Source organism: Lepidochelys kempii, chromosome 16 (assembly GCF_965140285.1).
Source record: "Lepidochelys kempii isolate rLepKem1 chromosome 16, rLepKem1.hap1, whole genome shotgun sequence".
Classification (NCBI taxonomy): domain Eukaryota; kingdom Metazoa; phylum Chordata; order Testudines; family Cheloniidae; genus Lepidochelys; species Lepidochelys kempii.
Genome location: NC_136395.1, coordinates 14743993 through 14757367, shown reverse-complemented (window position 1 = coordinate 14757367; position 13375 = coordinate 14743993). Strand labels below are relative to the sequence as shown.

The 13375-nt window shown below is 39.2% G+C and overlaps 1 protein-coding gene across 10 annotated transcripts in view; it reads left to right on the top strand.

Moving 5' to 3' along the window:
- The window catches only part of CDK5RAP2 (CDK5 regulatory subunit associated protein 2), a 105334-nt gene that overhangs the window by 37369 nt on the left and 54590 nt on the right, over positions 1–13375 (top strand). For all 10 annotated transcript variants that reach the window (XM_073314323.2, XM_073314325.2, XM_073314322.2 and 7 more), the window contains 3 exons: positions 4723–4820; positions 10383–10513; positions 11720–11835. In XM_073314323.2, coding sequence (XP_073170424.1) covers positions 4723–4820; positions 10383–10513; positions 11720–11835 — 345 coding nt within the window. The remainder of the gene's footprint in view (positions 1–4722; positions 4821–10382; positions 10514–11719; positions 11836–13375) is intronic.

The following is a 13375-nucleotide window of genomic DNA, read 5'->3' as shown; positions in this document are numbered from 1 at the left end:
TGTCATCAGCTCATTGTTTGTCTTTTGTTATAATTACTTCTGTATTTAGGGAGTTAATACTGTGTGATCAGGGAATTGAAGAATCCTGTGTGCACACAACTGTGGTGTTTAATTTGCTGTAGTCAGAGAATTATAGTCAATGCACCAAAATTATTGATATGGCTAGAGGATAGCCGTTGATGTGTGCCCTGAGAATTGGAATTGAGGCAGTTGTTGCAGTACTGCAGACGTGTCTCAACTATTGAAATTGATGCAGTGTGCACTTTGTTGCTGAGTCATCATGACTATGGAAAGTGATGCGGTTGACATGTTTTTTTAAAACATGTGTCTTGTCTATTAAATTGTGATCAGCACATTGCAATCGTTGCATTCAGCCTGTTGAAGCTGAAGTTGTAAACGCATTACCAGGGAAGTGATTCAGTTTCTGATTTTGGTAAAGTGAGCTTATTGCTGAAAAAAATCACCGTTTTGAGGTTGATGTCCATGCATCATCACACTTAAATGTGCTGTTTGTTCACTACCCTGCATGTGGCCTGATGATTGAAATGGGCATAGCTAGTGCATTTACACATTGACTAACTCCCCTATACAGGAATTTCTGCCAATGGAGTAACACCTCTAATGCATATATCGCCCACTTCTCCTGCCTTACAAAGCAGAAACAGGAGACTGGTGCGTCAAGCCCTCAGCCTTATGGCATTTCCAACTGTTGGGAATATAACATGTACCAAGAAGAGTCACCAATAGGAACAAGTTGTTATGCCATTCTTCCTCTCTAGACAGAGGGCTCAGTGATATCTGGCAGCGCCGCTCTTCCTAAGGTCTTCACACTGTTTTTCTGAGCTCATTTCAGTGCAGTCTTGGAGGAAGCTGCCAACCTCTGGGGTGCCTAGTCACATAGGAGTTAGTCAGTGGGGAAGTGTAGCCTCCTCTCAGTCATTCAGACTTCAACCTGCAGACATTTCCAAATGATCTAGATTTTGTTAGAAAACTCTCTTGCTTACATGAAGAAAAGGGATACTCTTGTGACTATGCTGTTGTGTTACCTACTGTGGAAATTTATATCCTTTCCTTCCATTACTTGCCATTTAAGAAATCTTTAGATGGAAATAGCCTTCCAAGTCCTCTAGCATCTCTACTTAGCAATGGATTTTCAGACTTACGTTCAGACTTGAATGGATTAGGTTGCCTCGTTACATAGTCTTGTAGTGAAAGTTTAATATTTCTATCCTACATGTCTTGCAGCTGTCTGCACTAAAGTATTTGCCCTAACACTGTATGTCAAGAGGTTTAATGACAGGTTTCAGAGTAACAGCCGTGTTAGTCTGTATTCGCAAAAAGAAAAGGAGTACTTGTGGCACCTTAGAGACTAACCAATTTATTTGAGCATAAGCTTTCGTGAGTTTTTAATGTTTCATTAACTCCCATAACATAGCAGTCTAGGCTAGGATATCTGCCTTACTCTTCATGAACCTTTGGGGATTTGCTTGGAATAATTTACTCCTACACCTTGTATAGGAGTGACAGTAATAGTACACAGAAAAGGAGAGGGTGGATCATGCTATGTCTCTTCATCCTTCTTGATTTTCAGAAATGTAAAAGTAACAACATTTCTTCACATTTTTATCTAACTTCTGGCTAGCTAGTTGAATTTACAGGTCACAACAAACTGGCCAGAGTCCTGACTGGTGCCATGAGGCTTGTGGTGTTCATATCTCCTAAAACTATTCTTGTCTGAACTTCGTGCACCATGTTAGTAATACTATACATGGTGTTTAGGTTTCCATTCTCTAACAGCCCTGGTCTTGGTATTCATGAGGGATTTATTCTGCTGAAATCTCCTAGTACTAGGAGATACAGGATGGTCAGTACTAAGCTAATGAAATCTTCCCTTGAACTCCTCACATACTTGTACAGCCTGGCTGTGTCTGTGGATTTTGTTTCTGGTGATAATGACCACAGCCAATGGAGTGTGGAAGCTTCCAACACAGACATGGAATCCTCCTTTTCTAATTGTGCTGTCAAAGATGGATATTGCTTGTTCAGAGAAAGATATTCCCTCACCTCTACACCCTTTCCACCAAGATCGTACTTTTTGCTTCAACCAAGATTGATGTATAAAAGTCCTTAGGCATCTCTCTAGAGCAGACTAAAGCTTCAGGAATGTCAGTTGAAGTTGTTTTCTTCTGCCACCGGTTCACTGATCAAACTTTTCCTTGTGAATCATGGTCTAAATGCTGTCTGACCTCCATGCTTCGTGATTATTCTTGACACACTACAATTCCAAAGTTTTGGTGTGATGCTCTATGTCTGGCAACCTGAATTAATTTTCCTATATACTTTCACAAGATACTTTTTGAAGACTCTTAACCATCCACTGAAAGTGTAGATTTGCCCTTTAAGTCTTCAGCACTCAATTTTTGGTTGAGAGTCAGCATCTCTGCTACCTCCTATTATATTTACTTTATAGATTATAGCATGTCTCGTTAAATACAATAGATCTTGCTAATCTGAATACTTTGTTGTTTGTGGATATAAATTACCCTTTAATATGTATTTTGCAGTAGTGGCCAGAGACCCAGTCAGGAGAGGACCACTACTGTGGTACGGCATAGTACAAACATATATTAAGATATGGTCCCTTCCCAAAAGATCTTATAGTTTTAAAATGATGTCGTATCCTCTTTTCTTAGTAAGCAATGTTAACCAGATTCCTATTATGAGGTCTAAGTTGAACAAAACATTATTACTTTTTCAAAATATAGAATGAATTGAATATTGAATATTTACAAAGTATGAAGTTTTAGCATAAATAATGAAAAGTAAACTGCAAATGTCCCTGCTTTTTGTATTGGTTACTTTGTGAATTTGAAAAATTCAGTAATTTGCAATGACTCTTTGCATCATTAGTATGAATTAACGAGGTTCTACTGTAACTGGGTCCTTGTTGCAATGCTTTGCTTTGGGATTGTAATTGAAGTACTAACAGCTGGTTGAAATCCACAGTGTAGGTTTCTCTTCTGTTAATGATCTGTTCACTAATGATAAAGTGTCTCTGGAGAATGTAGTTTTCAAGGTTGTGGATGTAATATGGAGAAAACAGAATTACCTTTAATTCTTGTTCTCTAGACGTATGTTGCTATAATAGATCAACTCTTAATTTTCTCCACAAAGCTGGACGATTTGATTTTTGCTTTCTGTATCTTTGGTCAAAGAATAAAACTTTGATTACAGGCACTAGGAGTTGTTGTTCTCCCTCAACAAGAGCAGAAAATACAGTGGTTGTCATTAGAAAATCAAAATTTGCCAACTGATATCCCACAGCTACTCCAGTTACTTCCTGTTCTGTGCATGGGGAAATCTCTGATATTTCAGATATTTTTATGTGGTAACTGCAAGTAAATGTTGCTGGCAGCAGCTATGCCACCTACTGAAAGGGACAGCTGAGAACTCAAAAATCATAGACATCTCTATGAGGCACATAGTGGGAACATAGACTTATAAGTGGTGTGGTTTTACAAGAGCATACCTGCAATTCTTGCTCTCAAAAGGTAAATCATTTTTTTTTCTGGAACAGATATTAAAGTATCTGACTCGTAGTAATCAGGGTGATTGTTCAGGAAGTTGACTCAATGGATGCATGTATCTGACGTGTTCAGGCTTTGTCAGCCATTTACAATCCCTTTTCTTAAATAATAGATCAAAGTTTTTTGCCAGAATCCCTTGCCAATAGAAAGGTTTCAGAGTAGCAGCCGTGTTAGTCTGTGTTCGCAAAAAGAAGGAGTACTTGTGGCACCTTAGAGACTAACCAATTTATTTGAGCATAAGCTTTCGTGAGCTACAGCTCACTTCATCAGATGCATCTGATGAAGTGAGCTGTAGCTCACGAAAGCTTATGCTCAAATAAATTGGTTAGTCTCTAAGGTTCCACAAGTACCCCTTTTCTTTTTGCCAATAGAAAGTTAATTTTATCCAAAATATAGCAAGTACTCTTTGAGCCATAGATGCCGACCTTGTGGGTGCTTCAGGGCTGGAGCACCCATGGAAAAATCTAGTGGGTGCTCAACATCTGCCATCGGGGGGTGCTCAACACCTGCCATTGGGCCCCGCCAATCAGCTCCTCCCCCTGTTCAGGAAGCACTGAGGGGGGAGGGGAGGGGAAGGAGCGTGGGCGGGAAGAGGTGCGGTGGGAAGAAATGGAGCGAGAGTGGGCCATGGGGGTGGAGCGCCCTTGGGGAAATCAGAAAGTTGGTGCCTGTGCTAAAGTGGAGCATGAAACCCTCAAATTACCTGCCTGCCAGATCATTCCCTGGTTTGTTAGTGTGTAAACTTGGACGTGAGGAGACTGGAAATGGGAGAGGGGTAGGAAGCTTATTTTGTATACTGTGATAAAAATGATGAACCACTGCTTAGATATGTGACTGTTTCATGGTAAGTAAGTAACAGAGCACTATTAGCCTTTTATAATAGCTTTCAGATTCAACTCTGATTCTATTCTGCTACTCCAGCACTAGTTGTTCTTTTGCCTTCTCTTAAAAGCAGAGACTGACATAATTGTCATCTCTAGAGAGTGTGTGTGTGTGTGTATATATATATAGTGTGTGTATATGTGTGTGTGCATGCGTAAGAATCTATATATATATATATAGAGAGAGATTCTTACACATGCACACACACTTAAAATCACTTTCTTGGATTAATATGAATTTATTTTTAACTCAGGAGAAAAAAGAATCTGAATATGAAGAGTTGATCCTTGCTTTAAGAAAAGAGCAGCACATTTATTCTACTCTAGTGAAGACTCTGAAAGACTCAGACAGGTAAATATTATTTCTTCTTTGCTTCAACGTCATCTGCGCTACAAGTTGGGTAAGATGGTGCAATTCCACTGTCAAATCAGTGGAGTTTCATGGGTTTATACCGGGCCGGAATTGCCCCCAAATACTTCCTTTAAAAGAGGGGGATGCGTGGACTGGTTTGTATGGTTCAAAATAGCCCAACTCTGATGATTTTCAGGATTTGTCGGAAGGCTCATTTTCTCCCCCCAAACATTTGAAACTTGAAGAATTATAACAATTGGGACTGTGAATTGCTTAAGGGGCCAGGGGATTTGTGGTGTATTATGTAAAATTAAAAATACAATTCCTGCAACTTATGTGAAGGGCATCTAAATATGTTGATGTGCCTTTTTAGTACTTCTATAAAATGAAATAAATAAATCATAAGAGGACACATTGTTTAGTGGCAAAAGCCTAGGCATGGACGACATGAGATCTGGGTTCTATCCTTGGCTCTGCCACAGATTTTCTGTATGACTCTGGGCAAGTCAGTTAGGGTAAAATTTTCAAAAATTATTTAGTCCCTTAGGGCCAGATGGTCAAAAGTATTTAGATGCCTAAAGATGCACAGCTGGGATTTTAAAAAGTGCCTGTGGGCTTAACTTCCATGAAATCAATCACTTCGAGGCTTTTGAAAATTGTATCCATAATCTCTTTGGGCACCAAAACGAATGGTTAGATTTTCAAAAGAACCTAGTCTTTTGAAAATCTGACCAAAACCATCACAGTGTGAGTTGCTGGGTGCTGAGCCCTCTTGAAAATCTGGCCCAATATGCCTTAGTTTCTCCTTCTTTAAAATACAGTTAATACTTACCTAACTCAATTTGAGGTGTGAAAATTACTTCATTAACTTTAAATTTATAGCAAAGGAGGTAAGCAGATTTTTGGGGACGTTTAAAAAAGAACAACATGATTGTATTTTTATAGAGTGTGTTTTCTTTAAGGTATTCCAAAGTGTGTTACAAAGCATGAGCTAGATAAGATTTTGGCGGTGGAATGAGTGTGTAGCAAAGCATGATAGCCTTTCTGGATTTCACAATAGCTCTCATACATCTTTAGGCCATGTCTATACTACCTTTTATGTCAACAAAGCTTATGTCACCCTGGGCTGGGAAAAACAGCCCCCCATGAGCGACATAAATTTTGCCAGCATAAGCACTCATATGCACAGCGCTATGTCCGGCGGGAGACAGTCTGCTGCTGGACACGGCTACTGCCGCTTGTTTAGGTGGTTTTATTATGTCAACGGGAGAGCTCTTTCCCATCAGCATAGAGTGGCTACATGAGTGCTGAACTGTTGTAAGCTTGCTAGTGTAGACATGCCCTTAGACAGTAGAATCTGTTTTGTTGAGAGAGGAGTTGGTGGTCAGAAAACAGGGATTATTCCCTACTGTAATGGGATTATTGATTTTCTTTTTGAATAGTCAGCTGATACATGTAGAAGAGAGTTCGGTTTAACATCTCATTTGAAGAACATAAGAACGTAAGACTGGCCCTACTGGGTCAGACCAAGGGTCCATCTAGCCCAGTATCCTGTCTTCTGACAGTGGCCAGTGCCAGGTGCCCTAGAGGGAATGAACGTAACAGGTAATCATCAAGTGATCCATCCCCTGTCGCCCATTCCCAGGTTCAGGCAAACAGAGGCTAGGGACACCATCCCTGCCCATCCTGGCTAATAGCCATTGATGGACCTGTCCTCCATGAATTTATCTAGTTCTTTTTTTTTAACCCTGTTATGGTCTTGGCTTTCACAACATCCTCTGGCAAGGAGTTCCACAGGTTGACTGTGCGTTGTGTGAAGAAATACTTCCTTTTATTTGTTTTAAGCCTGCTGCCTATTAATTTCATTTGGTGACCCCTAGTTCTTGTGTTATGACTTCTAACACTGAAACTCCCTTTTTTAGTATGAAGATTGCAGGGATTAGAATAATCAGTACTTAGCTTTGATGTGGCACTTTTCATCTATAGATCTCAAATCCCTTTACAAAGTTGAGGAAGTATCATTGGGCTCGATCCTGCACCGTTCAGGACAAAGGGAGTTTGGCTATTGACTTCAATGGAAGCAGGAACATGCCCGTTATATAGATGGGGAAAGTATAGCGCAGAGAGAGGAAGTGACTGGCTCACGGTCACACAGGGAGCCTGTGGAAGGGCTGGGAATAATAGCCAGGTCTTCTGACCCCAATCCAATGCTGTGTACATTGGATCATGCTGCTTAACTCCTCAGGTAGGGCTTGAAGCCAGAACCTGAAGGTCCAGTGTGCTATTAGATAAGCCCTGCAGATAATTTCCACATTATTGTGCTGACCTTCGTTAACAAAATGGGTTTTAGACAAAGAATATATCCTGGTTTTGGTTGACGTGTGTCCTTTTTTTAGGCTTTATTTATTCCAAACCACTTTAATGGTTTCATTTTGGAAGAGTCCCTTTCTCAGAGCCAGGACCATGACATCTCTTTTGTCTCCCCACACAGGGAATCGTTGCTTTTTCCAGTAAAAGCATTAAGCTGTGAAGAGGTGATGTGTGCTTACTTAGCTTTTAGAAGTGTGTTTTATTTTTGCTGAGCATTTAATAGTATTGAGACCTTTCTCTTAGAATATATTCTTGAGTGAGGGAGAGTTGGTTAAAGCAGTTGTTGTGGAAAAAATACTGACAGCAGCATTCTTGTCATTTTGTTGGAAGATGGAATGAAAATCTTTTTGTACACAGGTTCTTAATAGCATGAGTTTTGCTGAAACAATTTTATTTACTATGCATTTATATGCAATGCTACTGCACTCACACAAGTGTAATGTGCCCAATCTCTCTGGTCACGCGATCACAGACATGAAGGTCGCTATCTTAAAACAAAAAAACTTCAAATCCAGACTCCAGCGAGAAACTGCTGAATTGGAATTCATTTGCAAATTGGATACTATTAATTTAGGCTTAAATAGAGACTTGGAGTGGCTAAGTCATTATGCAAGGTAGCCTGTTTCCTCTTGTTTTTTCCTACCCCCCCCCCCCCCCCAGATGTTCTGGTTTAACTTGGATTTTAACTTGAAGAGTGGTCAGTTTGGATGGGCTATTACCAGCAGGAGAGTGAGTTTGTGTGGGGGGGTGGAGGGTGAGAAAACCTGGATTTGTGCTGGAAATCACTTTAGATAAGCTATTACCAGCAGGACAGTGGGGTGGGAATAGGTATTGTTTCATATTCTCTGTGTATATATAAAGCCTGCTGCAGTTTCCACGATATGCATCTGAGGAAGTGAGCTGTAGCTCACGAAAGCTTATGCTCTAATAAATTGGTTAGTCTCTAAGGTGCCACAAGTCCTCCTTTTCTTTTTGCGAATACAGACTAACACGGCTGTTACTCTGAAATGTGCCCCAGTGTAATCCTCAGCAAGCTGGACCTAAATTCTGTTGAAATGTCCCTGGATGCTGAGCTGCTTTAGTGCAGTAGGTTGGAAATACTGCAACAGCTTCATTTATATTAAAATATTGAGGTTCTGCATGAATTAAATATGAAAATAAATATATAATCAGTGCAGTAGCACCTTGTTATTTTAATATCTAATTCAAATTATTTTAACCGGTTTCATTTTCAATATACTGCAAGGGTTTTTTAATTGACTGTTCATAATGTATTATTGAAATTGTTGAGGTGTGTGGTGGAGTAAACTGAAGCTTTTGTCAGCTAGATAGGGGACAGCTGCTTCTGTTGACATCCAGGAGGCAGTTTGGGAGTCTAGGACAAGCACATTAGGGGGATGTTCCTGCTAAAATGCTCTGTAATTAATTTAGTTAATGTTGGCACTTAAATTGTCATCTTTAGGTTTTGGTGTTAACATCCCATTGAGACAAATGAGACAATTTATACTTCTCAGAGCTATTTTTTCTGAGGAAAAACAACACTTCAATCTACATTTGGTTCACATTTTCAAGATTATCTTTGTGACTGGTTCCCCCCAGAGTGCCACCTGGAACTGGGGTACCACTGAGCCCTCTGACTCACTGGCCTGGGCTCCCTCTCACACTGTGCTGCTGTGACAAGTTGCAAAGCTCTCCAAGCTTTTGCTTTCACCAGATTCACACAGGTATGGACATACCCAGTTGACGTTACATGCAGATGCTCTAGCCACCAGCCTAGGATCCCAGAGCAGTACCATCAAATCTGGCCAGTATATGTTTAACACCTGGTCCGCCTCTCCCTCAATGTGAAGAGGACCATGCACACTTGTGGTGACCAAGCTGAGATTTTCCCCAGACACCTTAGTCAAATGCACACTGGTTTGGATTAAAACATAAAATAAATTTATTAACTACAAAAGGATAGATTTTAAGTGATTATAAGTGATAGCAAATAGATCAAAGCAGATCACCTAGTAAATAAACAAAACTGCAAACTGAGTTTAACGTACTAAATAGGTAGGATATGAATTAGCAAATTCTCACCCTGAGTGATAAACAGGCTGGCAGATTCTTAAGGCACAAGCTGCCTTTGCTTTGCAGCTTGGGTTTCCCAGGTTTAGATACACAGGCTAGAAATCCCTTTAGCCTGGGACCATCACTTCCCTCAGTTCAGTCTTTGTTCCTCAGGTGTTTCCAGGTGTGTTGTTGTAGGGAGAGTGAGATACCATCATGATGTCATTTCCCCCGCTTTATATCTTCTCCCCACTTGCTGGAAAGCTCTTGCTGTGACCTGGGTAAAACAGTTCCCATGGTGTAGTGCTATCTCGGAGAGGTTTCTATTGTACACAGTTCCTGGGGTAATCCTTGTACTTGTGTGCCATTAACCTTGTTTGGACTTTTTACTGTTGTACCTGAAAGGCTTCTTGTGGGTATTTTCAACCTCGCAACCTGTGTTCAGTAACACATACCTAGCCAAACTTCATAACGTCACATATGATGATAACACATACAATCCAATGAGATATGAATGTCTAGCAGAGCAAGACTTTTAGAATGATACCTCACAAGGCATACTTTGTGCAAAACATATCCTAATTATATAACAGTGGTGAATAAGGGGGTGCCGGGGTGTCACAATCTTTATAACCTGGCTAGATACTTGTTTTTTTTTTTTAAACAAAATCTTAGATTCTATAGAACAATTCTATGGTAAGGGGTGGATTTTGCCACAATTTCCATGACTGAAGTATGATGGAATACACAGAGCCATCAATATAGTACATTAGTGATATCTTTTGGATATACTTTTTATAAGCTAGTGATTTTGATTTTCCTGAAAAAGAATTATTTAGAAGTTGGCCTGTAAAATATATCTACCCTGTTCAGGGTGACTTACAAATAATAGTTCTCAAAACTGCTAGAGAGGTGGCATAGACATAAAGGTTTATTTTCAACTTGCTGTGTAGGGATTTGTTTATGCATTAAGATAAGTGTGTGATGAAAAACAATGATTACTACTGTGGAATAGAGTCTTTATGGAAGCCTGATGTATAAAAGATGCTGTGGTAGGTAACACAACAAAACATTTTAGAAGTTTTGAATTGAAACCTAAAAGAATTATTTAAAATTTTCTGATTTCTTCCTTCTCTTTAGTATAAACAGCTTGCAAACAGAGTTGAACAACATTTTTTTGTTGCGAAAACAACTGGAGGAAGATATTCTAGCTAATCGGAATCTACGGAAGGTGCTGGAGGATCAAATTAAGGACGCAAAAAACAAAGGAGGTTTGTCTGTGTGTGGTAACATGGCCCGGTCCTTTATCTTTTGCACACAAGAGAACTGTTTTTATTACACTCAGTTTGTTGCGATCATGTAAAAAACATTGAAAGTAGATAAAGGTGTAAAAAGATCTTTTGTCTGTTTTCTTACACTGATGATCATTTTGGGAATTTGTAACTGAGTGGCTTTGAGCATTCAGAGTATAGGGACAGCTTTTATCTTCTCCTGCAGCCAGTGTTAGTAATTCTATGGCAATTCTGCTGCAGTGATCATTTCAAGCTGCCTACAATTTCATATCCACAGAATTTACTGTTCTCTGCGGAAGTCAAGGATCCCTGGCTTTGGATAATTTCATGGGCATGGGATCACTTCCTGGCGATGAAATCTAATTATTTCACCATATTTGATAAACTGCCTCTGTTTAGAGAAATGGATAGATTCTTCCTAACATGACATGCATTTTCAGAAGCAGAAAAAAAAATAGCCAGTTCTATTATGTTGGAATTTCCTTGAAGCATGATAGAGCTTTTTAATACAGTAGACCCTCTGAGTTATGAACACCAGAGTTACAAACTGACCAGTCAACCAATGGAATAGAACTTAGATGTCTCTTTCCTACTCTAACCACTGGACTATAGCCTCCATATATAAATAAAGTTTTACTGTGTACTCTGAGCTGTATTGGATATGAACTGGTGTTTCATTGTTTCCATAAACAAATCACTGAACGCAATTGTATAGGAAAGGAATAAGCAGCTATCTTCTATTCAGTCTGTTGAGCCAATGGCAAAATAAAATTCACTAACTTTATTTAAGCTGGCTTTTACCATTGGGACTTACAGTTCATTTTCACAAAATTCTGGCTAAAACGGAATAACTATTCATGCCTTACTTTTCCTCACTGAAAATTATTTCTAAATGTAATGCTAAATATGCAAATTATAATTCAGAATTAGATTCACAGTGCATGCTGATAACCATGGAAAATACAGCATGTCTAGATGTCAGAGGCACAAAGGAATGTAAGGGGAAAGTTCTTTCAATTAAACAGAAAGCTTAGTGTGAGGGATGAAACATTTAACTCTATAGTTCCTACAGTTTTAGCAGTATGCACTTATTTTAAAAAGTCCTTATTTTGCATTTCTTTGTTGTATCCTCATATAAAGGAGTAACGTATCTGAAATGATACCCACTCTTGGTTATTTTGACAGATGAAACCTTTTCTTTTTGTGGCGATCAAACATCTTATATGAGTATTTGCCTAGGAGAGCACGACCATTTAAACCTACAGGTAGACCATCTGTCTCTTGAAGAACTTAAAAAAAAGGTATAGATCAGTTTTATTATTTACTGTTTTTAATGGCGTAACTCTCCTACATTTATAGTTTGTTTCTGTCTCTCTCACACACAAAACCATTTTGATCATTTAGATACAGTTGAGGTATTCTGAAAGTATTTAAAAATTCTCATCTGTGACAGGAGGTCAGATTGGATGACTTGGTGGTGCTTTCTGGCCTTAAACTGTATGGCTCTATATAAACCTCAAATACATTCTTTTATCCGTAAGCCTTCCAAGAGCAGAACATTTCACAAATTCCTCCTTAATAATAATAAAAGATGATGGTGATGATTGTTATGATTTGCACTTCTATAGCACATTCCATCCAAGCATCTCAAAGTGCTTTGACAAATTTGATGTATTAAGACTTCCAATATCCGTGTGAGGTAGACTAGAATTATTATCTGCATTCTGTAGAAGGAGAAACTGAGACACAGAAAGATTAAGTGACTTGCGCAAGGTAACACATCAAGGCTGTGACAGGGTACAGAACCCATACCTTCCTCTCTCCTCATCCTGTGCTTTAACCACTAAACCATGCACGGGTTCATCCTAAAGAATGCACAAACATGTGGACAAAGGGGATCCAGTGGACATAGTGTACTTAGATTTCCAGAAAGCATTTGACAAGGTCCCTCACCAAAGGCTCTTACATAAATTAAGTTCTCCTGGGATAAGAGGGAAGATGCTTTCATGGATTGAGAACTAGTTAAAAGTCAGGGAACAAAGGATAGGAATCGATGGTAAATTTTCAGAATGGAGAGGGGTAACTAGTGGTGTTCCCCCAGGGTCAGTCCTAGGACCAGTCCTATTCAACTTACCCATAAATGATCTGGAGAAAGGGGTAAACAGTGAGGTGGCAAGTTTGCAGATGATACTAAACTGCCTAAGATAGTTAAGACCAAAACAGACTGTGAAGAACTTCAAAAAGATCTCACAAAACTAAGTGATCGGGCAACAAAATGGCAAATGAAATTTAATGTGGATAAATGTAAAGTAATGCACATTGGAAAAAATAACCCCAACTATACATATAATATGATGGGGGCTAATTTAGCTACAACTAATCAGGAAAGAGATCTTGGAGTCATTGTGGATAGTTCTCTGAAGACATCTATGCAGTGTGCAGCGGCAGTCAAAAAAGCGAACAGGATGTTAGGAATCATTAAAAAAGGGATAGAGAATATCTTATTGCCCTTATATAAATCCATGGTACGCCCACATCTTGAATACTGTGTACAGATGTGGTCTCCTCATCTCAAAAAAGATATACTGGCATTAGAAAAGGTTCAGAGAAGGGCAACTAAAATGATTAGGGGTTTGGACTGGGTCCCATATGAGGAGAGATTAAAGAAGCTAGGACTTTTCAGCTTGGAAAAGAGGAGACTAAGGGGGGATATGATAGAGATATATAAAATCATGAGTGGTGTGGAGAAAGTGAATAAGGAAAAGTTATTTACTTGTTCCCATAATATAAGAACTAGGGGCCACCAAATGAAATTAATGGGTAGCAGGTTTAAAACAAATA